Source organism: Somniosus microcephalus, chromosome 4 (assembly GCF_052327205.1).
Source record: "Somniosus microcephalus isolate GS21.2 chromosome 4, FLI_Smic_1.0, whole genome shotgun sequence".
NCBI lineage: Eukaryota > Metazoa > Chordata > Chondrichthyes > Squaliformes > Somniosidae > Somniosus > Somniosus microcephalus.
The window spans coordinates 330341863-330369256 of NC_140990.1; the positions used below are offsets into that span (position 1 = coordinate 330341863).

Below are 27394 nucleotides of genomic sequence, written 5' to 3' on the forward strand. Positions count from 1 at the left end.
TGATTGAGTGTTCTTGATAAGGAAACAGAGGGTTGATGTGGGCATTGCGGTTGATGTGGTTTACATGGACTTCCAAAAGGCGTTTGATAAAGTGCCACATAATAGGCTTGCCAGCAAAGTTGAAGCCTATGGAATAAAAGGGACAGTGGCAGCACGGATACGAAATTGGCTAAGTGACAGGAAACAGAGAGTAGTGATGAACAGTTGTTTTTCGGACTGGAGGAAGGTACACAGTGGTGTTCCCCAGGGGTCAGTACCAGGACCACTGCTTTTCTGGATATATATCAATGACGTGGAGTTGGGTGTACAGGGCACAATTTCAAAATTTGCAGATGACACAAAACTTGGAAGTATAGTGAACAGTGAGGAGGATAGTGATAGACTTCAAGAGGACATAGACAGGCTGGTGGAATGAGTGGACATGTGGCAGATGAAATTTAATGCAGAAAAGTGCGAAGTGATACATTTTGGTTGGAAGAACAAGGAGAGGCAATATAAACTAAAGGGAACAATTCTAAAGTGGGTGCATGAACAGAGAGACCGAGGGGTATATGTGCACAAATCATTGAAGGTGGCAGGGCAGGTTGAGAAAGTGGTTAAAAAACATATGGGATCCTGGGCTTCATAAATAGAGGCATAGAGTCCAAAAGCAAGGAAGTTATGATGAACCTTTATAAAACACTGGTTTGGCCTCAACTGGAGTATTGTGTCCAATTCTGGACACCGCACTTTAGGAAGGATGTGAAGGCCTTAGAGAGGGTGCAGAAAAGATTTACAAGAATGGTTCCAGGGATGAGGGACTTCAGTTGCGTGGATAGACTGGAGAAGCTGGGTTGTTCTCCTTAGAGCAGAGAAGGTTGAGAGGAGATTTGATAGAGGTGTTCAAAATCATGAGGGGTCTAGACAGAGTAGATAGAGAGAAACTGTTCCCATTGGCGGAAGGGTCGAGAACCAGAGGACACAGGTTTAAGGTGATTGGCAGAAGAACCAAAGGCGACATGAGGAAAATCTTTTTTACGCAGCGAGTGGTTAGGATCTGGAATTCACTGCCTGAAAGGGTGGTGGAGGCAGATTCAATTGTGGCTTTGAAAAGGGAATTGGATAAGTACCTGGAGGAAAAAAATTGCAGGGCTACGGGGAAAGGGCAGGGAAGTGGGACTAGCTGAAGTGCTCTTGCAGAGAGCCGGCACGGGCTCGACAGGCCGAATGGCCTCCTTCTGTGCTGCAACCATTCTATGATTCTAACGACCAAGGTTTATTTTACTGAGAACAAGGGTATCAAAGCTGGGGAGAGGCAGTGATTGAGCAAATGAACAGCTGCAGAATTATCGTGAGTATCAAGTGCTAGGCCGTTGGGAGTTTCAAAGTACCATTGTAAGTAGCTTGAGGGAGAGCTTTCTTCAGAAGCAGACGCAAAATGAAGTGGCGTTGGAAAGGGGTAGTGGTTGTGGATGGTGAGGGATACAAGGAGGTGGTCAGAGAGAAGCTACATGGCAAGCATTGGACTCATCAGTCACCTGAGAACTCATTTTTAGTGTGGAAGCAAGTCATCCTCGGTTCCGAGGGACTGCCTAAGAGAAAGAGAAGACATGGCAAGGTCCTCTCTCTTCTTCCCTCTCTATTAATGCAAGTCAGGTATGAATATGTATGTGTTTTTTCTTGTGATGAGAAAAGGGAAGGTTCAAAACTTACATTATTTCGAATTGGATTATGATGTATCTTAGAATCTTAGAATCCAAACCTGCCCCAGGCACAAGGGACCAAATACAGTCGCAGTCAAGCCTGACTTGAATCATGCAGAACATTTGCAATTTTACTATAGTGCAGATAGTGGTGAAAATAAAATCCTTCTATATTCTATTTTCAAAACACGTGCAGATAAATTGGACTGATAATGTTGTGGCAATCTTAATGGGCCATGTTTTCCAATCGGAGGCTTCCCGCGGGCGGAGGCCTCCGATCTGGGAAAAATCTACGGACTTACCTGAGGGCTCCCGAATTCCGGACACTTCCGCTCCTGGGCCTTTCCAACTCGAAATGCGCGGGGTCCACGTATCCCAGAGGTGCATGCGGTTCGCAAGCGTCCCTGGGATCACGTGGGCCATGGGGAGCCAATCAAAGAAGGGAATCTCCCTTCATACGTTTGACAGATAGACCTGTCAAATATATGAATGGAGATCACCCCAAAAACGCTGTAAAACATGAAAAAAAAAATTTTAATCACATTTTTAAATTTAGTTGAAAATATAATAAATTTATTATTTTAATCAAAAATTTAATTTTTTGAAAAATATAAAGATTTTTACAAGGCTAAAAATAAACGTACTTTTTAAAAAAGTTTTTTTAAATGATCAATGAGTGAAAAAAACAAATATAAAAAAAAAAATCAAATATTATGCTGGTAAAAGCAGGCCTTACGCTGCTTTTACCAGGCGTAAGATTTCTAAGGGTTTTCGGTGGGCGGAGGTTCTCCAGAAAGCGGAACTCTCCGCCCATAGAGGCCCTTCTCCAGGGCAGGCGTCGGACCTGTCAAGAGGAATCTTGACAGATCGGAAATGCCGGTTTTCAGTGCATGCGCTTGGCATGCCTGAAACCGACATTTCCAATGTCCCTACGGGTGGGTACACAGCGCGTACACACCCATAGGGATCGGAATATACGGCCCATTATCTCTTGTTCCAGGTTCATATTTACCTGGACTTCTTCACTTAACCAAGTAACCAAGAAATCAGAAACTCATTCAAAGCAGGCCAACATAACTGGTCTATTCTTATTACATATTGAGGAATAAAGGACTTATTTTAAACGCTTTGAAAGCCACAATGTAAATGGCTACTACTGTATAATGCTTTTAGATAGTCATAATTTGGGATAAGCTATAGAGAGTATGAAATCAAATGGTGGCATCTTACAGCATAAAGGCATTAAAATTACAGTCTAGGATACTAACATTATCAACAACTTATATTTGTATAGCGCCTTTAACATAGTAAAGTGTCCCAAGGCGCTTCACAGGAGAGATTATCAAACAAAAGTTGACACTGAGCCACAAAAGGAGATATTAGGGCAGATGACCAAAAGCTTGGTCAAAGAGGAAGGTTTTAAGGAGCATCTTAAAGGAGGAAAGAGAGGTAGAGAGGTGGAGAGATTTAGGAAGGGAATTCTAGAAATTAGGGCCTTATAGGAACACTTGATGCTAGAACACTAGCATAGAAGAGAGAGGAATTTCAGACAAAGGCATCATTACGTTACTATCCCATGGCATTACCTCAGGGCTAAGTATCTGACGGAGACCTTTACTGCAGTCCACTATTAAACATAAACAATTAATAAAATAGGATGAAAATCCAGTGGTAGTTGATCCTGTCACAGTGAAGGTTACCACTAATGCACACAGTTGTTCTGTTCCTCACTGAATACGACAATATAATTAGATAACCGGCATGCATCATTTAGCACAAAGGTACTTGGATTCTGGCTCAGGATGTTCTTTAGAGTCATATTATTAAGCCTTTAATGAGATAGCAACAAAATTCAGGTTAAAAAAAAACAACGGTCTAGAAATTTTATGGAAAAATAGCAACATTGGACATTAGTTATACTGTATTTAAGTGCTCATTATATCGAAACAAGTACAGGAAAAGTGGCAAGTTAATCTATAATAATAAAAAGCACTGCTTTAAGATAGCTTGTGTAATAAAAATCAGCATCATTGTTATTGAACATATTCCACTCTCGATAATGTTTTGTCAACGATTAAACCAATGTAAAATTAAATGTAAGAAAGTGTCTAATAGCGTAAAGTGCAAATTAGAAAACAATCACGCAGGAACCCATATGACATAAAATAATGGCTAGGGGGACTGATTACAAGAACACATCTAATCGAGCAACTCAACTGCCTCCAAAAACCTCGAGTGAACTTCAGAACTCCAACAGGCCAAAAGGGTCCAGGTGCGCATTCGATTCCTGTGCTGGGAATTCCCTCGGTCTTCTCCTGCCCCGCCGCCGTAACTTCAACGCAAGTTTGGCGTAAACCCCGTTGATGTGCGTAAAACTTCCGCTAAAGCACCGGCGACGGAGTAGAAGTCCCAAAGGAAATTCCTGGAGCCGGCCCCTAAAATTAGTCGGGGGTTCCCACTCCTGGCCGGTGTCCAGTGACCCTGACATGCCAGGTGAGGGCCAGGTGAGGGCTGTATCAAAGCTCTGCTGTGATGCCCTCTGTGGTTTAACTCACTCTCTAAGTTCCCCGATGAAAAATGACCACTTGGAAGACGTGTGGGGTGGCTGCCGGGTCCCTTTGATTCATACTCGAGCATGAGTTAGCCTTTCCAGGAGAGTAGGGGAGAAAAATGATTAAAAAAAGAAGCCAATCTCAGTTTAAAACCTTTCTGTAATCATTCTTTGCTAACTGTTACTTATTTTGGTGAGTGTATCTGTCAGCAACTTCAGATTGAACGTTTTGTGTAACCTTACTGTTACTGTGAAACTACTCCAAGGGCATCATTAACTCATATACATTTTGACTTACCCATGGTATTAAGACAGTTTTAACGAGGCTAAAGATTGCCTTTTGCTATATTTGCACCCTAATTACAATTCTTATTGCCCCCTTACTTACAGTTCAGCTCGATCCTGATGAAGTCCTTAATTCCGAGATTCTCCAGGAAAACCGCCGAGGAAGCAGTCGTTTTGAAGAAAAATGAAATATCCGCACTTAGCTCACCGTGGAACGTGGGGAAGTGGAGGTACGAGGACTCGGTGTTAAACGATGCCGCGTTCCAGTAATTTCCTGGATGGACAAAAAGAGGTTTGAGTTGATGATTAATCTTTAAATGTTGAAATCCTGCTTCGAAACTGCTTTGATTTTTTTTTTTGCTCCAGTTTTCTTCTCTCCTCGACTGAAGAAAGAAAAGGAAGACTTGCACCTTTCATGAGCTCAGGACGTCCCAAAGCACTTTACAGCCAATGAAGTACTTGTTTTTTGAAGTGCTGACACTATTGTAATGTATGAAATGCAGCAACCAATTTACACACAGCAGTTGGCCCCACTCCCCTAAGTTGGCAGGAAGGTGCCCAAACAGACAATGGGCCGGATATTCCGATCCCTATGGGTGAGTATGCGCTGTGTTTATTTTTAAGTTTATTTTTAGCCCTGTAAAAAACTTTAATTATTTTTTTCAAAAATTAAAATTTTTGTTTAAAATAGTTAATTTATTGTAACTTCAAGTCATTTTAAAAATGTGATTTAAAAAATAAGGTATTTAAAGTTTTACTATGTTTTGGGAGTGATCTCCATTCATATGTTTGACAGGTCTTCCTGTCAAGTGTATGAAGGGAGATTCCCTTCTGTGATTGGCTCCCCATGGCCCACGTGATCCCAGGGACGCTGTGAACAACCTGCGCCCCTGGGATACGTGGGCCCTGCGCACTTCTAGTTTGGTGAGGCCCAGGAGCAGGAGTGTGCATGTCCCGGGAGCCCTCAGGTAAGGGAGTAGATTTTTCCAGATCGTAGTCCTCCGCCCGCGGGAGGCCTGCGATCGGAATATCTGGGCCATTGTCTTCCGCTCGCACAAGCAACATTACCAGGATCTTCAATGACCTGATCCAGACTACAAGTGTGAGTGTGAAGTCTTCCTATCTCTATTTCACTTCATTCCACCTGGCCACAGCACTTGGGGGAGGTCACTGCAAACACTTCCCTCCCCTGCACCACATGCTTCCCCACCAATTGCAATGAATACTGTGCCAGCTCTCCTTAGCATAGAAACATAGAAGATAGGAGCAGGAGTAGGCCATTCGGCCCCTCAAGCCTGTGCCGCCATTCAATGAGATCATGGCTGATCATCCAAATTCAGTACCCTGTCCCTGCCTTCTCCCCATATCCCTTGAACCCTTTAGCCTTAAGAAATATATCTAACTCCTTCTTGAATATATTTAATAAGTTGGCCTCAACTGCCTTCTGTGGTAGAGAATTCCACAGGTTCACCACTGTCTGGGTGAAGAAATTTCTCCTCATCTCTGTCATAAATGGCTTACCCCTTATCCTTAGGCTGTGACCCCTGGTTCTGGACTCCCCGGCCATCGGGAACATCCTTCCTGCACCTAGTCTGTCTAGTCCTGTCAGAATTTTATAAGTTTCAATGAGATCCCCTCTCATTCTTCTAAACTCTAGCGAATATAAGCCTAATCGACCCAATCTCTCTTCATACGTCATTCCTGCCATCCCAGGTATCAGTCTGGTGAATCTTCACTGCACTCCCTCCATGGCAAGAACATCCTTCCTCAGATAAGGCGACCAAAACTGCACACAATACTCAAGGTGTGGTCTCACCAAGGCCCTGTACAACTGCAGCAAGACATCCTTGCTCCTATACTTGAATTCTCTCGCTATGAAGGCCAGCATACCATTTGCCTTCTTAAACGCCTGCTGCACCTGCATGCTTACCTTCAGCGACTGGTGCACAAGGACACCCAGGTCTCGTTGCACTTCCCCTTTTCCCAATCTATTGCCGTTCAGATAATAATCTGCCTTCCTATTTTTGCCACCAAAGTGGATAACCTCGCATTTATCATTCCAATCACACGCTCAGCTGTTGCTGCGGCCCTCGCAACAGGCACCAACAGCATTCTGCTTTTACCTGGTAGCAACTGCGAAGCATTTCACCCTTCTGCGGACTGCCCTCCCATTTCACAGTGGACATAACCAACTCCCCATCGTGCTCGCAACTTGCTGCTTCTCTCTCTCTCTCAGCAGGTACATTCTATGAAGCTGCCCCACACATCTGCACAACCCTTTCCAGCAACCATTCACTAATTCTCTCCCTTGCTTTCTGCGGGAGAAGCTGCCTCACAATAATTGGGAGAGGGCCAAAAATCAGAGAGAGAGAGAGGGGCTAATCTCCATGCAGGCCCTCACCCGCATGGGAGGAGGAAGCCACGGTCCTCATCGGGACAGGCAGATCAAGGAGCATCGGCCATGACAAGACAACAGTGTGTCAGCCTATGGCTTGTACCCTTTCCCTTTCCTCGAGCAATCACACATGTCTGGTGCCGCATAGTGCTGCCAACCATCTGCTGCTGCCTAGTGTTTCCATGCCATGCGGACCCTTGACCCTCTCCCATTTCTTCACTGGCAGCTGCCACTCCAACCCTGACACCCCTCGTGTGTCATCAGCAGCGCACTCAGGAAAATCAGAAAACTGTGTAAAGGAGCTGCTGTCTTGTGCCATCCGCTAGGAGCCCTCAGTTGTGCACACAGGCACATGGACTGCCTGGCCAGCGCTGGCACTGTTGTTTATTGATCATATTACCCGTCCCACAATTTTACATTACAGCCAGCTTCAAAATCAACACCCACTCGATCGCAGTATTTAAAGAAATATACTTCGGTGTATATAGGGAATGTGGTATTTCCCTTTAATGAACGATGAATTCTCACTTGTTAAAGTGATTATGTTACAATCATTTAATCGCCATACATCAAGTATATGGAGAGTGCTGAACATTGTTGCCACCATTTAGTTGAGCAGGCTGGGCCTATACTCATTGGAATTTAGAAGTATGAGAGGTGATCTTATTGAAATATGTAAGATACTGAGGGGGCTCGACAAGGTAGATGCAGAGAGGATGTTTCCCCTCGTGGGGAAATCTAGAACTCGGGGGCATAGTTTCAGAAGAAAGGGTCGCCCTTTTAGAACTGAGATGAGGAGGAATTTCTTCTCTCAGAGGGTCGTAAATCTGTGGAATTCTCTGCCCCAGAGAGCCGTGGAGGCTGGGTCATTGAATACATTTAAAGTGGAGATAGACAGATTTTTGCAAGATAAGGGAGTGAAGGGTTATGGGGAGCGGGCGGGGAAGCGGCTTTGAGCCCAAGATCAGCCATGATCTTATTGAATGGCGGAGCAGGCTCGAGGGGCCAAGTGGCCTGTTCTTATGTTCTAGGACCCACCAAAGATTGAAACTGTACCCCTCAAACACAATGGCACATCAAATAGATTTCAATACTGCAAACTCAACAGTGATAACGGTATGCAAACATTTGAGTTTCATTCTTATGGTTAACCATGACATTTGAACCCCGTGATTGGATTGTTGCCTTGTAATCAGCACCAAATACCTATTATTTTCTGCACGACTATGTAGGAAGCATACAGCAAAAAAAATTAACACCAATTTTGGACATCAGAGAGACATGTGTATCTTAACAAGAAGCAGCAGAATGAGTTAGTTATCTGTTGGAGACAGTTAAACAAGCAGAAAATGAATGCGAGGTATTGTGGACTGCTATCGACAGTTGCTAAAGTTTCACGAGTCTGATCCTGAAATAGAATTTGACACTTACTGTCGCCATAGCAACGGAGCGGTCCAAGTCTGTAGGCAGCCTCTGAGTTTGTTCTGTTTGTGTCCCCAATAATAATCTGCATTACAGGCAAATGATCTTTGTATGAAAGATGTCCTGTGTCATTAGTCCTGTCAATAAGTAGAATGTTGTAAATATACCTTAAATAAAGATGCCTCAATATCAATAACTCGGTCACAAAGATTGGGGTAGATTTTCGACTTACCGCCTGGGCGTAAAATTGGCGTTGTGGACCAGCCGCCCGTTATAGAAACTACCTGATTTTCATTATCATTGACTGGCATGGAAATTAAAATCGGCCGGTTTCTATAACAGGCGACACCACTTTAATGGCAGGACAGTAAGTTGAAAATCTACCTCCTCTTGTGTTTGCTGCGCTCGAGTGCAGGCAATGTAAATAGAACAACTTGCCTGAAAATTTAACTGTGATATAAGTCTTTACCGTAAGTTGCACGCATTGAGGACCTGCACATATATGGATTGGCTCATGGGATTGCACAATTTAAAATGTGTCAAACAGAACCTGATATTGAAAATAAGCAATTTCTTTGTGACTTGCGCAGTTGAAATCATGTACTTTTTTCAAACTTTTTAAAAAAAATGAGGCACCTAGCAATTTTGTAATGTATAAAAGAGTTACAAAAAGAACCCATGGACAAAAAAGGGGTGATTTCAGAAGGTTGGCTCAGAGTTGCTTAAAGGCTGAAACAGAACTGAAATTATTTTTTTGTTAAATGAAGCATTCCATTAGGACGACCTTCCTATAATCTTAATTCACATACTTTACAAATTTGCATGTTGCCTTATCTGTTGATTAATAACGTGAATCAATGCAAATGTTTCAATCGGTAGGGCTTCCTGGGTGTTCTGATAAAGGGTCTACACCCAAAGTGTTAACTTGTCCTTACTCTTCATGGCTGTTATTAGACAAGCACACTAAAAACCATCTCACAATTCACAATTCACAATTCAAATCGCTTTATTGGCATGATAAGGTACATCTTATGTTGCCAAAGCATCAAAATACATTTATGGTTGAACACATAAATGCAGTTCTATTCATACAGTGTATAAACAGGTATATCCCTGAGTGTATAAATATACATTCGCATTGTTTATATATACTCTTTTCTTAGTTTACTGGTTGTCCCTCTGTTCATGGCAAGCTGTAACATAGTGTGCCGCCAGTGTTACACAGCTTCTCTCCTCCCCTCTCTGGTACCCTCACTTCCCATCTGAGCATCTCACTAAAAATGCTGTTTGTCATAGACTCATAGGGCTGGATTTTGCCAGCCCTGGGGAGGCGGGTTTGGAGGCAGAACAGTTGGCAAAATGGCAGAATCTGGGGGCGGGTGCCCAACCCGCCTCCAACCCGCCTCTGTGCCATCTTGCCAGGAGGCAGGTAGCCGTCCCGCGTCGGGTCCCATCTCCTTGGAGGCGGGAAGGGATTACAGCCACTTAACCGCCTGTTAACAGGTAGTTAACAGGCAGATAAGAGGATTATCCCCATTTTGCCCACACAAGTGCAGGCTTCCCGAAGGCTCCGAAACCTGCCAGGGTCACCGAGGCAAGTAGTGGGTCTGCGGGGGTCTGCGGGGTGCAAAGGTGCGCTGTGAAGGTAAGTGATGGGTACAAGTGTGGAGAGGTGAGTATCTGAGGTAAGTGGAAAGTGTTAGAAAAAGATTACTTACCTTTGTTTCTTCCTGTAGGCTTCAGTCGGTGGGTATGCGGAGAGTCTCGCACCTCTGCGGTACAGATGACAGATGGCCGTTGCATTCTCCAATGCAACAATCATCTAATTTTTGCAAAAGAAAGAGGTTTGATGAGGTCTTGTATTCAAGAACTCATCAAACTACAGAGAATGTCAGTGTTTGACAGCATCGCAGAGCTGTCAAACGATTACAATTCATCTGTCAAAAAGTTATACGTTGACATTCTCTGTAAATGGCTTTCCCTTAATTGGCCTGCTAAACCCGTTGGGCGGGCTTAACAAGGTCAATCAAGGGAAAATAGCCTGGGTTGGCCAGAAGTTGATGGAGGCGGGACTGAAACCCGACAAGTGGGAGTCCCGCCTCCAAAAGCTCCCCATTGGCAAAATCCAGCCCATAGAGTACAGAAGGAGACCATTTGGCCCATCGTGCCTGTGCCGGCTCTTTGAAAGAGCTATCAAAAGAATCCCACTTTTTCCCCACAGCCCTGCAAATTTCTCCTTTTTAAATATATACCCAATTCCTTTTTCAGAGGGAATCTGCTTCCACCACCTTTTCAGGTAATGCATTCCAGGTCATAACAACTAGAGAAGCCCTGCCTTCGATCTATTTTCTTTTCTTTCCAGTTTTGAAGAAGGGTTCGACCCAAAACGTCAACTCAAATTTCTCTCCATGGATGTTGCCTGATCTGCTGAGTTTTTCCAGCATTTTCTGTTGTTATATAGAGAAGCTGGGATTGTTCTTCTTTGAGCAAAAAAGGTTAAGGGGAGATTTGATAGAGGTGTTCAAAATTATATGGGGTTTTGGTAAAGTAGATAAGGAGCAATTGTTTCCACTGGCAGAAGGTTCGGTTACTAGAGGACACAGATTTAAGATAATTGGCATAAAATACATGGGCGGGGGGGGGGAAATGTTTTTTTTTTGCCTCTCGGCCCTATCTGGAAGATTATTCAAAACTTTTATCTGGTCCAGTTGAGTTTGCTCCGAGCTCCTGTGCCAATTAGGGTATTGTCAACAGCTTGATTGTCTTTGTTATACTTAAAAATACTTTAACAGAAATTGTTAAGAATGTATCTGTCAATTGAAATATGAAATTGCGTTTGAGGTGAGTTGGGAGAAGTGTGACAGACAGGAAATCTGACAGGATTTCCTCACAGCATTGCTCCTGATCAGCCGGAGGGTACTTCATATTATGCCATTGCGATGCATAATTTACCATCAGGATCATTGATTGAATAAGTCAATTTGTGTTTTTATTGCAGACTACTGTTAGGCTGCTGCTGATATTTTCAGGCTGATTTCCATGATTTAAAGGAGTCAGCCGTGGCTCAGTTGATCGTACTCTTGCCTCGGAGTCAGAAGTTTTCCACCCCAGAAACTTGAGCACAAAATCTCAGCTGACACTCGAGTGAGTGCAGTCCCGAGAGAGTGCCGTCGGAACTGAGCCGAGTGTCGGAGGTGCCGTCTTTCGGGTGAGACGTTAAACCGAGGCCCAGTCTGCCCCCTCAGGTGGATGTAAAAGATGCCACGGCATTATTTCGAAGAAGAGCAGGGGAGTTCGCCCCAGTGTTCTGGCCAATATTTATCATTCAACGAACATCACTGTAAAAAAAAAGATTATCTGGTCATTATTACATTGCTGTGTGTGGGACCTTCCTATGCGCAAATTGTATACAGGAAACTCTTTTTTATCCGGCACAGACGGGACCGACGTGGTGCCGGTTCATCAAAAATTCCGGATAACCGAGAGCTGTAGTAAAAGATACGGAGAGCTGAGAGCTCTGTATAAAGCAACAAACCCTGTTGCTTAGCAACAGGTGCAGAACAATGGCCACAAGTTCCAAGCATCTCTGTAGCTTAGCAACAGCTGCAGCCACACCCTTGCACAGCAACAGATCGAGGAAGGCAAGTACAATATGAAGTAAAACTTACCTGAACCTACTCCTGAATTTTGCCGGTTAACCAAGATTTCTGGTTATTTAGGTGCCGGTATTCTAACAGTGACTACACTTCAAAAGTACTTCATTGGTTGTGAAGCACTTTTGGATATCTGAGGTCATGAAAGGTGCCATATAAATGCAAGGCTTTCTTTTATGATTGTGTACATATATATATATGTTGTTTGATAAAGTGAGGATCATATGGGATCAAAGACGTATTTTATTGGTGTGGAGATGCCGGAGTTGGACTGGGGTGGACAAATGTAAGAAGTCACACAACACCAGGTTATAGTCCAACAGCTTTATTTGAAATCACAAGCTTTCGGAGCGCTGCTCCTTCTTCAGGTGAAGTGGAGAAATGCATAAAGACACAGTTTATATAGTCAGAGAATCATGTCAGATGTTTACAGGTAACCTTTCCAACTGCCATTTATCACACCTCGGCAGAGAGATAATCACAGCAGTCAAAGGTGTGAATGGTGTCCAAACAGGTCAGTCAGGGAAACATTACATCAAAGAACAATGAGGTGGGGTCACAAGGGGTCAAATATTACAGATGCTGGGGTCTGTATGAAAAACAAAAAAACAGACAAAAAACATTTTTTTTGGCTGGAAATCACAGCAGGTCCGGCCGCATCTGTGTAGAGAGAACAAGCCAATGTCGACTCGAGTCTGGATGACCCTGCATCAGGTGGGGTTACATGTAGCGTGACATGAACCCAAGATCTCGGTTGAGGCCGTCCTCATGGGTGCGGAACTTGGCTATCAGTTTCTGCTCGACGATTTTGCATTGTCGTGTGTCTCGAAGGCCACCTTGGAGAATGCTTACCCGAAGATCGGAGGCTGAATGTCCTTGACTGCTGAAGTGTTCCCCGACTGGGAGGGAACACTCCTGCCTGGTGATTGTTGCGCGGTGTCCGTTCGTCCATTGTCGCAGTGTCTGCATGGTCTCGCCGATGTACCATGCTCCGGGGCATCCTTTCCTGCAACGTATGAGGTAGACAACGTTGGCCGAGTCACATGAGTATGTACCATGTACCTGGTGGGTGGTGTCCTCATGTGTGATGATGGTATCTGTGTTGATGATCTGGCATGCCTTGCAGAGGTTGCTGTGGCAGGGTTGTGTGGTGTCGTGGTCGCTGTTCTCCTGAAGGCTGGGTAATTTGCTGCGAACGATGGTCTGCTTGAGGTTAGGCGGCTGTTTGAAAGTGAGTAGTGGAGGCGTGGGGATGGCCTTAGCGAGGTGTTCGTCGTCATCGATGACATGTTGAAGGCTGCGAAGAACATGGCGTAGTTTCTCCGCTCCGGGGAAGTACTGGACGACGAAGGGTACTCTGTTGGTTGTGTCCCGTGTTTGTCTTCTGAGGAGGTCTATGCGATTTTTCGCTGTGGCCCGTCGGAACTGTCGATCGACGAGTCGAGCGTCATATCCCGTTCTTACAAGGGCGTCTTTCAGTGTCTGTAGGTGTCCATCGCGTTCCTCCTCGTGTGAGCAGATCCTGTGTATTCGCAGGGCTTGTCCATAGGGGATGGCTTCTTTAACGTGGTTAGGGTGGAAGCTGGAGAAGTGAAGCATCGTGAGGTTGTCTGTGGGCTTGCGGTAGAGTGAAGTGCTGAGGTGTCCGTCTTTGATGGAGATTCGTGTGTCCAGGAATGAAACTGATTCTGAGGAGTAGTCCATGGTGAGTTTGATGGTGGGATGGAACTTGTTGATGTTATCATGTAGTCTTTTCAGTGATTCTTCGCCGTGGGTCCATAGGAAGAAAATGTCGTCGATGTATCTGGTGTATAGCGTTGGTTGGAGATCCTGTGCAGCGAAGAAGTCTTGCTCGAACTTGTGCATGAAGATGTTTGCGTATTGGGGTGCGAATTTGGTCCCCATGGCTGTTCCGTGTGTTTGGATAAAGAACTGGTTGTCGAAGGTGAAGACATTGTGGTCAAGGATGAAGCGGATGAGTTGTAGGATGGCGTCTGGAGATTGGCTGTTGTTGGTGTTGAGTACTGAGGCTCTCGCAGCGATGCCGTCATCGTGGGGGATACTGGTGTAGAGTGCCGAGACGTCCATCGTGGCGAGGAGTGTTCCTGGTTCAACTGGTCCGTGGGTGCTGAGCTTCTGTAAGAAGTCTGTAGTGTCGCGGCAGAAGCTGGGGGTTCCCTGTACGATGGGTTTCAGGATGCCCTCGACATATCCAGAGAGGTTCTCACACAGGGTTCCGTTGCCTGATGCGATAGGACGTCCAGGTGTGTTGGCTTTGTGTATCTTTGGGAGGCAGTAGAAGTCTCCCACGCGGGGAGTACGTGGGATGAGAGCATGTAGGATGCTTTGAAGGTCTGGATCGAAGGTTTTGATCAGTCTGTTGAGTTGGCGGGTGTGTTCTTTGGTCGGATCTGCGGGTAACTGTCTGTAGTGTTCCTGGTTGTCCAGTTGTCGGTATACTTCTTTGCAATAGTCCGTTCTGTTCTGTATGACGATGGCACCTCCTTTGTCTCTGCTGGTTTGATGACGATGTTGTGGTTGGTCTTGAGAGCGTGGATGGCGAGACCATGTAGACGCTGCAACAACGGATGAACGGACACCGCGCAACAATCACCAGGCAGGAGTGTTCCCTCCCAGTCGGGGAACACTTCAGCAGTCAAGGACATTCAGCCTCCGATCTTCGGGTAAGCATTCTCCAAGGTGGCCTTCGAGACACACGACAACGCAAAATCGTCGAGCAGAAACTGATAGCCAAGTTCCGCACCCATGAGGACGGCCTCAACCGAGATCTTGGGTTCATGTCACGCTACATGTAACCCCACCTGATGCAGGGTCATCCAGACTCGAGTCGACATTGGCTTGTTCTCTCTACACAGATGCGGCCGGACCTGCTGTGATTTCCAGCCAAAAAAAATGTTTTTTGTCTGTTTTTTTGTTTTTCATACAGACCCCAGCATCTGCAATATTTGACCCCTTGTGACCCCACCTCATTGTTCTTTGATGTAATGTTTCCCTGACTGACCTGTTTGGACACCATTCACACCTTTTGACTGCTGTGATTATCTCTCTGCCGAGGTGTGATAAATGGCAGTTGGAAAGGTTACCTGTAAACATCTGACATGATTCTCTGACTATATAAGCTGCGTCTTTATGCATTTCTCCACTTCACCTGAAGAAGGAGCAGCGCTCCGAAAGCTTGTGATTTCAAATAAAGCTGTTGGACTATAACCTGGTGTTGTGTGACTTCTTACAAGTATTTTATTGTACTGGTATATTTAGATGCTATTGGAAATGCAAGGAATATTGGTCATACATTTTTAAATAAAAAACAGTTAATGGTAGGGAAAATTAAATAGAAATTGAAATAAAGAAATAACAATTAAAAAATAAGTTGGAATTGTATATTTGAAATGCTTATTGTAGAGGATTTTGAATAAAAGGAATGGCAGTCACATGAGTCAATGCGAAATACATGAAATAATATATGAATGCATATTTATATATACTAATTGATTTCCCATAGCATTTGCAGTAAAGCTGAAGTACATTCCCTGAGATTGCAAGGGTAAGCACTGATGTGAAAGTGATGTAGAACATCCCATGTCATGAAATATAAAGCAATGCCAAATTAGTATAAATAATTAAATATTAAAATCAATTAAACATAATGCAATCAAAACAGAATATTTTGCAATGATCGTTTAATATGAAAATCATCTATCTAATTTAATTCAGTAAATTATTATCATTCAGCTACTTGAAAGTGAAATATTGAAATCAGCATTTAATTCAGTAAACATTTAAATCATCATTGGGGCATAGTCTCAGGAAGGGATCGGCCATTTAAGACTGAGATGAGGAGGAATTTCTTCACTCAGAGGGTTGTGAATCTTTGGAATTCTCTGCCCCAGAGGGCTGTGGATGTTGAGTCTTTGAGTATATTCAAGGCTGAGATCGATAGATTTTTGGACTCTAGGGGAATCAAGGGATATGGGGATCGGGCGGGAAAGTGGAGTTGAGGTCAAAGTTCAGCCATGGTCTTATTGAATGGGGGAGCAGGCTCGAGGGGCCGTATGGCCTACTCCTGCTCCCAGTTCTTATGTTCATTCATCCAATTTTACTTGAATATTAATCAAATGCAATTTAGTAAATTATTAAGAAAATTACTTGTTGTATTAAATTCATTAAAATATTAAAATAACCACTTACCAAATTTCACTAAAATATTAAATGTTAAAATAATCTTGTATCCCATTTAATTGAGTTAAATATAGAAATCATAATTAATCCAACATTACTTAGTGAAATATTCATATTGTTAGACTTGAATTTTCGGAGCAAAACCAGCTGACAAAGTTAAAGTTTATTAGAAAATGGCCGGGAGGCCTTGTGCACAAAGGGAGAGTAGTTAGCTTCCTCAAGCTCGCACCTAACTCTCAAAGGAAAGCAGCAATACAAGCATGTTTATACCTTTCAATGGGCAACGCCCACCGGTTACGAAATGTGGGCGTACACGTACAAACAGCGTCACTACAGTTACTCTCTTATTCGTTGATGTGGTTAGTCACTCAATTGTCGGGGCCCACCTTGAGGCGTCCTGTGACACTAAACATCCCACATTAGTTGTAGTTACCCTTATCAGTAAAAGCATAGGGGTCGATTTTGAGTGTGCCGTGAGGGGGGCTAAAGTCCCGAATTCGGGGGTCCCGACACCATCCCGCCCAAAACCCGCCTCCATGTAAGTTTCAAAGGAGGCGGGTACCCGCCCCGCACTGGGACCCGCCGACCCGAGGCGGGAAGGGATTAGTGCCAATTAACTGCCTGTTAACAGGTAGTTAACAGGAAGTTTTTAGCCTAATCCCTATTTTGAAGGTTGTCGTGTGGGATTCCCGACGGCTCCAAACCACGGCAAGTTAGAGGAGTCGGGCCGTCGGGTTGAAGGACTTGGAGGGGTCGAGATGTCGGTATTCAGGTGAGTGATGGGTGCATGAGTGCAAAGGTAAGTGTGTTTGGTGTGTCTAAAGTGTGTAAAGAAGTTTAAATTACCTGTACTTACCTTTACAGCCTTCCTTCCTCTAGGCTTTGGGAGTCCATCATTCAGCTGGCACAGAAAGCAGAATGGCTGCGATCTGTCAAAAGTGATAGCCTGCAGCTTTCAGTGCCGGCGAGATTTCTAACTCAGTCTGTGTAGAAGGACTCAGGTTAGAAGTAAGACTGTCAGTGTTTGACAGCTTCAAACAGCTGTGAAACACTGATATTTCATCTGTCAACACGTCTTGACAGATGAAATTTCAGTCTGTGACGTCACCTGTTGCCGGGTGGCCCTTAATTGGCCTGCTGAGCCCGCTGGGTGGGCTCAACAAGGTCAATCAAGTGAAAATCGCGTGGATTGGCCGCATCTCGATGGAGGCGGGACTACAACCTGAAAGTTGTAGTCCCGCCTCCTTCCCGACTTCTGAATGGAAATCCTGCCCATAGTCTTCAGACATTGAGACACTACAAAGTAGCTTCAAGCAAGGCCGCAACCGGGCTCATCACCCCCTGGTGCTAATGTGCTAGCCCTGGAGATGCATGGTTACTTCATTAATTTCCCGCGAAAAGCTTGTTGGGATAAACAATGTCAGCTCAGGCTTCGAGCAAACATTCCAAAGGGAGATAATGTGTTTGAGGCAAGGATTGTCTTAGAAATGGTTGGTCCCTTTTAGTGTTCATCTTGGTGGCCACAACTTGTTGTGGGATTTTAGAGACTTCTCTTATAAAATGTTTTATAGCCCAACTCTGCAGTAGGAGCCAGTGTCTGAAGATTTGCAACTTCAAAGAACATGTGTCTCCCCTAACTATCGAGCAAGCAAATCACAAAGCCATATGCTCTGTGGCTAGTTACCCTTATCTCTTTAGAAGGGTAAGCTAAGTTGGACACTGCTTCTTTGAAGCTGATAGCAACATTCCGAAATGTTTGGAGATAAGTGAGGTGGCGACCAGCAGTCTGGTTTGGTCAGCTATTCTACAGTACTAGTTAAAAAGAGTTAATATAACGGTCAAGCAGCCATCATGCTTTGCAGCTATCTAAATGCTACATGTACGCTTTTAATATATATATATCTCAATAATGTGAAGCTAATCATCCTTTAAACATGATTTCTAGTATTACAGCCTAATGGTTAATCTTTTAGAGACTGGAGGATTCAGGCTTCGGTTCACAGGCCTATTTTTGCAATCCAACAATATGAACAGGCTTCTAATTTAAATTAGGAAAAATTTACGTCATTTTTAAAATTAAGTAGAAATCAACAATTTTTGGAGTGTATTTGAATTTGAATAATCATAGATTATTTTAATCACATAGCCTTTGTGGCAGCAAGGCTAATAAAAATACTTATTGTTGAACAGTTTAAAAAAAAAGATTCTGCGGAGGGCATAAAAGACAATTGTTCTGAAGCTGTCTCTACCCAGAGAGGGAGGGTGCAATACTGGATATGCTGTAGGCATTATGGAGCTTCTGAAACGCCATCTCGTAATCGTATGAAACCTACTGGCGTGACTGAGACTAGGCTAGCTAATCATTGATGAACCTTTACAATGGGAAATCCAACTGAAGAGACACCTAGTGACATGACAGTGAATGCGATGGTCAACTGTTGACATTTTAACATTGTAAAACTGCGCAGGAGATGTTTACTTCTCTCGGAAATGAAGGCCGGAATTTTCCGGCGCTCTGGGGGTGGGTTTGGACGTGGGATATCCGGCAAAATCGCAAAGATTGACAGCGGGTCAGAAACCTGCTGTCACCCCACCTCCAAACAATCTTCCCTGGTGTCGGGTCCCCGATTTGCACATGGACCCGACACCTAGTGGCAGGAAGAGGATTATAGGCACTTAACTACTTGTTAACAGGTTGTTAACAGGCAGTTAAAGGGCTTTTTGCAATTTTGACAGGTCGACTGCGGGCTTCCCAATGTCCGGACACCACACCAGGTAAGTGTGGCATGCTGTGGGTCTACTGTAAGGTTTGTGCATTGATGACAGCCGCAGAAGTGGTGTGAAGGATCCAAGGGTACACTGGTGAGTTTCAGAGGTAAGAAAATGTTGGGAAAATCATTTTTAATGTATTTAGACTTTTCTGTAGGTGACAAGTTTTGAATTGTGTGTGTAGTCCCACCTCATTGGGAGAACCTCTCTCACCAGTGACAGATTGCTTCTGTAAACTCACCTGCAGCTGCCATCTGTTCTAGCCTAAGGAGGGAGTCACTGGAGAGTCTGGGTGCAAGGGCTCACCTTTGTACAGTGATTGTCAGTGTTTGCAGCACCTCAATGCTGTCAAACAATGAGAAATCAACTGTCAAAAAAAATTATGCATGGCCCCTTTACGAAAACCGACAGATGATGCATCACCAACTGACGTCCTCTGACACGGGCTTTCTTTTAATTGGCTGGCAAGCATGCAGGGCGGGCTTAACAAGGCCAATTGTCCCAAAATCGCGTCTGTGCATCGGACGTCGTTGGGGGCGGGATTGGAACCCGGAATTGTGGCCAATTCATTAAATATATTCAAGAGGGAGTTAGATATATTTCTTAAGGCTAAAGGGATCAGGCGATATGGGGAGAAAGCAGGGACAGGGTACTGAATTTGGATGATCAGCCATGATCTCATTAAATGGCGGAGCAGGCTCGAGGGCCCAAATGGCCTACTCCTGCTCCTATCTTCTATGTTTCTATGGAAGGCAGCTGTCCTGCCTCCAAGCCGCATCGAGAGGAAAAATCACGGCCGACGTTCACGACACATGTACCTACAGCAGGGCAGTAGAGGGATGCTGCAATTGTGCTCAATTCCCCTTTGGTAGGGAGAGGAAAATTGCAGAGCATTCCTATCTCTGTTTAGTATTCAGCGATTATTGTTCATGGATGTGAACATTTGGCGAAGGCAGGAGGCATTGGAACCAGTTCTTGGGGAGGAGTGACCTGTACCAAGGGGACGGTCTACACCTGAACTGTGAGGGAGCCGATGTCCTCGGGGTAATATTTTCTAGGGCGGTTCGGGAGGATTTAAACTAATTTGGCAGGGGGATGGGAACCTAGGTAGTGGAAAAGAGGGAAGTCATATGAAGTCAGAAATAGATGGTAGAAAGGTGAGAAGCAATAAGCAAAGGAGAGAAACACAAAGGGCCAAACTAATTCATAATGAGAGTGTGAAAAAAGCAAGCCTGAAGGCTTTGTATCTTAATGCTAGAAGCATTAGGAACAAGGTGGATGAATTAGTTGTGGAAATAGAGGTAAACAAGTATGATTTGATTGGGATTACAGAAACGTGGCTGCAGGGTGGGCAAGGCTGGGAACTTAACATCCAGGGATATACAATATTTAGGAAGGATCGGCAAAAAGGTAGGGGAGGTGGGGTAGCATTGCTGGTAAAGGAGGGGATTAATGCAATGGAAAGGAAGGATATTAACTCGGATGAAACGGAATCTGTATGGGTAGAAATGAGAAATAGCAAGGGGAGGAAAACGTTAGTGGGTGTGATATATAGGCCTCCAAATAGTAATATGGAGGCGAGGGAAGGCATAATAAGGGAAATTAGAGAAGCGTGCGATAAGAGCACAGCTGTCATCATGGGTGACTTTAATTTACATATTGATTGGACTACCCAAATTAGTAAAAATTCTGAGGAGGAGGAATTCCTGGAATGTTTTCGGGACGGTTATCTGGACCAATATGTCGAGGAGCCGACTCGAGATCAGGCCATTTTAGACTGGGTATTGTGCAATGAGAAGGGACTTATCAGCAATCTTCTTGTACGAGGCCCCTTGGGTCAGAGCGATCATAATATGATCGAGCTCTCAGTCGAGATGGAGAGTGAGGAAATTGAATCAGAGACTAAGGTCCAGAACTTAAATAAAGGGAATTACGAGGGTATGAGACGGGAATTGGGTAAGATTGATTGGGTGGTGTTTCTGGGGGGATTGACAGTGGATAGACAATGGCAAGCATTCAAAGATAGAATAAACCTAAAAAGGTGACTCAACCGTGGATAACGAGGGAAATTAGGGACAGCATAAAATCAAAAAAAAGGGCATATCAACTGGCAAAAAAAAGCACCAGACCGGAAGATTGGGGGCAGTACAGGATACAGCAAAAGAGGACAAAGGGATTAATCAGGAAGGGGAAAATAGAATACGAAAGTAAACTTGCAGCAAACATAAAGACAGACTGCAAAAGCTTTTATCGGTATATCAGGAGGAAAAGACTGGTAAAATCCCAAGTCGGTCCCTTGCAGTCCGATTCGGGAGAATATATAATGGAGAATAAGGAAATGGCAGACCAATTAAACTCATACTTTGGTTCTGTATTCACAAAGGAGGACACAAATAACCTCCCAGGAATATCGGCAAACATAGGGACTAATGAGAGGGAGGAGCTGACAGAAATTAGTATCTCTAGGGATATGGTGTTGGGTAAGTTGAGGGGACTGAAGGCCGACAAATCCCCGGGGCCTGATAAACTACATCCTAGGGTACTTAAGGAGGTGGCCCTGGAGATAGCAGATGCTCTAAGGATCATCTTCCGGAACTCCATTGACTCGGGAACAGTACCCGTGGATTGGAGGGTAGCTAATGTTACCCCAATATTTAAAAAGGGGGGTAGAGAGAAAGCAGGGAATTATAGACCAGTAAGCCTTACATCGGTTGTGGGCAAAATGCTAGAGTCCATTATTAAGGATAAAATAGCGGAGCACTTGACAAATGGGGAAAGGATCGGACAGAGTCAACATGGATTTACAAAGGGTAAATCGTGTTTGACTAATCTGCTGGAATTTTTTGAGGAAGTAACTGGTAAAATAGATGGGGGAGAGCCAGTGGATGTGGTGTACCTTGACTTCCAGAAAGCCTTCGATAAGGTTCCACACAAAAGATTATCATGCAAAATTAAGGCTCATGGGATTGGGGGCAAAGTATTAACGTGGATCGAGAACTGGCTGGCGGATAGAAAACAGAGAGTTGGAATAAACGGCTCGTTTTCGGAGTGGCAGGCAGTGACCAGCGGGGTGCCGCAAGGATCTGTCCTGGGACCCCAGCTGTTCACAATATATATAAATGATCTGGATCAGGGAATTGGATGCAATATTTCCAAATTCGCTGACGACACTAAACTAGGAGGAGGGGTGGGCTCTGATGAGGATGTCAGGAGGCTACAGTGCGATTTGGACAGGTTGGGGGAATGGGCGGATACGTGGCAGATGCACTATAATGTGGATAAATGCGAGGTTATCCACTTTGGGGGTAAAAACAGGAGGGTAGATTATTATCTAAATGGCAATAGATTGGGAGATGGGGAAGTGCAGAGGGACCTGGGTGTTCTTGTGCACCAGTCACTGAAGGAGAGCATGCAGGTGCAACAGGCGATTAAGAAGGCAAATGGTATGTTGGCCTTCATATCAAGGGGGTTCGAGTATAGGAATAGGGATACCTTACTACAGCTGTACAAGGTGCTGGTGAGACCGCATCTGGAGTATTGTGTACAGTTTTGGTCGCCCCATCTGCGGAAGGATGTTCTTGCCATGGAAAGAGTGCAACGGCGATTCACCAGGCTGATACCTGGAATGGCGGGAATGACCTACGAAGAGAGATTAAATAGTTTGGGCTTGTACTCACTGGAGTTTAGAAGATTGAGAGGGGATCTCATCGAAACATATAAAATTATGGCAGGCCTGGACAGGCTGAATTCAGAGAGAATGTTTCCAATGGCCGGGGAGCACAGAACCAGGGGCCACAGTCTAAAAATAGCGGGCAAATCATTTAAAACAGAGATGAGGAAGAATTTCTTCACTCAAAGAGTGGTGAGCCTGTGGAATTCCCTGCCACAGAGGGCTGTGAAGGCTAATTCAATAAATATTTTCAAGAGAGAATTGGATATATTTCTGAAGGCTAAGGGGATTAAGGGTTACGGAGAAAAGGCGGGGACGGGGTACTGAACTGGTAAGATCAGCTATGATCTCAGACGAAGATCAGCCATGATCTCATTGAATGGCGGAGCAGGCTCGAAGGGCCGAATGGCCTACTCCTGTTCCTATCTCTATGTTTCTATGTTTTCCATGATATATTAAAAATCTTATTTTGTTACGCACTCACTAGCCACAGCATTTTATTTCCTGTTGTCAACTTCCCCTATTAAAACCTATTCCACCCTCTAACCCCTTTATCTGAAGACTACACTTGGTCTTGACTCCACGGGCGATTGATTATATAGAATTATATAGAAATTAGAGCACGGAAACAGGCCATTCGTCTCAACTGGTCTATACTGGTGTTTATGCTCCACACGAGCCTCCTCCCATCCTCTTCATCTAACCCTATCAGCATATCCTGCTATTCATTTCTCCCTCATGTGCTTATCTGGCTTCCCCTTAAATGCATCGATGCAATTCACCTCAACTACTCAATTAATAGTGTATTGAAAATATTTGCCTGTATGCACTTCCTGCCTATAAAACCTTACTTCCCATTGTTAACTTTCACATTGGCTCAGATTTTCCGATCGGAGGCTTCCTACGTGCGGATGCCTCCAATCCGGAAAAAATCTACGCCCTTACTTGAGGGCTCCGGAGGTCCGGACACTTCCACTCCTGGGCCCCTCCTGGTGCGCGCACGCAGAGGTCCAGGTATCCCAGGAGCGCAGGCAGTTCACAAGTGTCCCTGGGATCACATGGGCCGTGGGGAACCAATCAAAGAAGGGAATCCCCCTGCACACTTTTGACAGGTCTCTCAGCTTAGACCTGTCAAACGTATGAATGGGGATCAATCAAAAAACACACTAAAACATTAATTTTTTTTTAATCACGTATTTAAAATTAGTTAAAATTATGTTAAATTAAATATTTTAAACAAAAAATTTATTTTTTGAAAAAATTACAGGGCTAAAAATAAACTTACATTTTTTTAAAGTATTTTAAAATTATAAATGAGTGAAAAAATTTTTTTTAAACTTTTGTAGACTCTTATGCTGGTAAAAGCAGGCCTTACGCTGCTTTTACCAGGAATAAGATTTTTAAAGGTTTTCAGCGGGCTCAGGTTCTGCAGAAAGCGGAACTCTCCATCCACAGAAGCCCTTCTCCAGGGCAGGCGCAGGATCTGTCAAGATCGCATGCCTGAAACCGGCATTTGCGAGGTCCCTACGGGTGTGCACATAGCTCGTACACACCCGTAAGAATCGGAAAATACAGGCCATTATAAATTTTTATGTCCACATTTAAAATGGAAACTGTCCATGTAAACGTGTCACACTGTAATCTTCTCTTCTTCTTAGGCAGTCCCTCGGAGCCGAGGATGACTTGCTTCCACAATAAAAATGAGTTCTCAGGTGACTGATGAGTCCAATGCGGGATCTACAGTCTCTGTCACAGGTGGGGCAGATGGTGGTTGAAGGGGCGAGTGGGTGGGGTGCTTGGGTTGATGTGCGCTCCTTGCGCTGCTTGCGCTTGGCTTCCGCTTGCTCCCGGCGAAGAGACTCGAGGTGTTCGGCGCCTTCCCGGATGCTTCTCCTCCACTTTATGCAGTCTTGGGCCAGGGATTCCCAGGTGTCGGCGGGGATGTAGCACTTTTTGAAGGAGGCTTTGAGGGTGTCCTTGAAGCGTCTCCTCTGCCCACCTGGGGCTCTCTTGCCGTGCCGGAGATCCGAGTAGAGCGCTTGTTTTGGGAGTCTCGTATCGGGCATGCGGACGATGTGACCCATCCATCGGAGCTGATCGAGCGTGGTCAAAGCTTCGATGCTGGGGATGTTGGCCTGAGCGAGAACACTGACGTTGGTGTGCCTATCCTGCCAATGGATTTGCAGGATCTTGCGGAGGCAGCGTTGGTGGTACCTCTCCAGTGCTTTGAGGTGCCTGCTGTACATGGTCCATGTCTGTGAGGCATACAGCAGGGCGGGTATCACTACTGCTCTGTAGACCATGAGCTTAGTGCCGGGTTTGAGGTCCTGGTCTTCAAACACTCTCTTCCTCAGGTGACTGAAGGCTGCACTGGCACACTGAAGAAGGTGTTAGACGTCTGTAATGGCACCCTTCTGCCAGTGGTTGTGCTGTAGCACCTCATTTGTGCATCTCTCAGCTCCTCAACTAATACTGCAGAGAAGTTCCAATGCTCCAGATTTGCAACAGTTTTGCTGTTTAACTGTAACTTATCAAAAATTAAAGTATAATAGAATATATGCACTGAATGTATAGTCCTGATATTTACTGGGGAGGGGTTATTTTTTAAACAGTTTCTTCACCCGGAAGCCAGCCTGATTGACAGGCTTGGCTACCTGTTGAGCGAGGAAGGCTTCAGAAAAGGCTGCAGTCCAGGAGCAGGTAGGTTTCGTGGTGATGGGGAGGAGCTCGTGGAGGTGGGGGAGGGGGGTTGGAGGGGCGGGTGGCATTTACAGGTTAACTTGTTGGGCCTGGAGGAAACACTCCTGTTCCTCCGGGCCCACAAGTGGTGCTGTAAAGGCACTTACATGGCGAATCAGGCCCTTCTCCCCTCCTTCAACTTGCTGTGTTTCCCAAGGCCCGTGAAACCCGACCAACATGGGTTAAAAATGGAAATAATGTTATGCAGGTTGGGTTCCTGTTTCAGATTTTTTAACATTTTAACTTCCCACCTGACCCAGCAGATGGGGCCTCGGTTTAACGTCTCATCTGAAAGATAGAGAGATAGATAGCGAGAGAGATAGAGAGATAGATAGATAGATAGATAGAAAGAATTAATTTCCACTCCTTAAATTGAACAGCTTGCCCACATTTGTTCCAGTGAAGTATTTTAGCTAGTACCCGTCTTAAGTGTACATACGCAAATAGGCAATAGTTTTATAATTAGTCCATAGAGACATGTTTATAATTTCGAAGCTACCACAACATATGTTAAAACATTTGGGCCTAGAAATTCGGTGGGGTTAGCGCCCAATTAGAGGCGTTAGAGGGTCTTGCGGCGGAATTATAGCTGGTAACGAAATTGCGTTGGGCCCTACCATCGGCGTTAGCCGGTAGCGCTGCGCTGGCACCGATGACGTCATCGGTGTGCGCAGCGTCCCGGTTGCCGTGGTAACCCGGCCCCAAGCCCAAATTCAGTTGCGGCCGCCTCGCCCGTGGCAGCCGCAACCAACGATTGTTGAAAGGGATGTTACACTCCTTTGCGCCGGCGCATAAAGGTGGAGCGGCAGCCGGCCGCTTTCCCGGCGGCCGCCTGCCCGCACCTCCCTCCCCGGACTCCTCCACCACCCCCCCGCGGCACTGATGTGTGTGGCCTGTGAGCCCGGCTCTTCCCCGAGGTGCCGGGCTCATTTGTCGGGCGAATCGACCGGCCAGCGGTCGGCTGCAGGCAGCTCCTCCTTAACAGAAGGAGGAGGCCTGCAGTACCCCAGCCTGCCGCACCACCTCGGGTGCCGCAGCGGGGGATTAGCGCCTCAAAACTGCACTGAACGCCCATAGTGAGGCGCAAAAACCCTCCATTAGCGCCCGCCGCCGTCTGGGCCCGGGGCAACCGAATTTTCGTCGGGCGCAGCGGCATTAACGCCGGCGCAAAATTTCGGGCGCTAAAGCCCTGGCGGACCCACAACCGAATTTCTAGGCCTTGAAGTTTGAACTGTTATACATGCACAAATTACAGAAATTAGAACTGATTGTTCACCCATTTTGGGGGTTAAAATTACCCTCTATGACTTTAAAATGAGTCCTGAATCTATTGGGCCTAATTTCAATTTTCTCCTATATTCTAAACCTGAAGACTACATTTGGTCTTGTCTCCTTGTGTGTAACACCATAGATGATTAGCTGGTGAAGATTTAAATCCCTTGAATTTTTTGAGATGGTTAAATTGTGTCACATGCTGGATTGAAACCAGTGGGTAACACTACAATTCCTCCAGCTCGTTTAAATGAACAGTAACTATTGTAACGGTGCCGTGGACACGCCTGCTATTCTGACTCCTTCCAGAGGTGGCGTTATAACCTCTAAAATGACAATATGACCAGAATTACTGTGATCTTGCTTACTTCACAAGTGGAACTGCAACTTTTCTCAGTCTATTACAATAACCACAGCTAAAAGGCATACCAAATGTTCAACTACCATCTGTCCATTTCTTGCCCAAAAAACAGGTGGCTGGCATTGAAAATCAGGGGGCAACTCTACTGCCCCGTTGACCCCAAAGCCTGTGTGATGCAGTTTTCAAGTGGGCCTGTAAACAGAAGGCTGATGGCTTGGGGGGGGGGGGTGGTGCTTCCATCCAGCCCAAGTTGGTGCAGTGGCATGGCTGTGAAGGAGGGAGGAAGGCATGAAACTACAAATTAGTGTAATGGGTAGAGGACACAGTGGCGGCACCTAGGCTACGGTAATAGGGTCGGAGGAGAGGGCATTGACAATGGGAAGGAAGTAGTTGCC

At 45.1% G+C, this 27394-nt stretch overlaps 1 protein-coding gene across 1 annotated transcript in view; it reads right to left on the bottom strand.

Moving 5' to 3' along the window:
- The window catches only part of LOC147120680 (contactin-associated protein-like 5), a 467625-nt gene extending 462042 nt beyond the window's left edge, over positions 1 to 5583 (bottom strand). Inside the window, exons 1-2 of the mRNA XM_085984243.1 lie at positions 5556 to 5583; positions 4622 to 4792 (exon numbers count right to left, since the gene is read on the bottom strand). Coding sequence (XP_085840369.1) covers positions 4622 to 4792; positions 5556 to 5583 — 199 coding nt within the window. The remainder of the gene's footprint in view (positions 1 to 4621; positions 4793 to 5555) is intronic.
- Positions 5584 to 27394: the final 21811 nt, after the last annotated feature.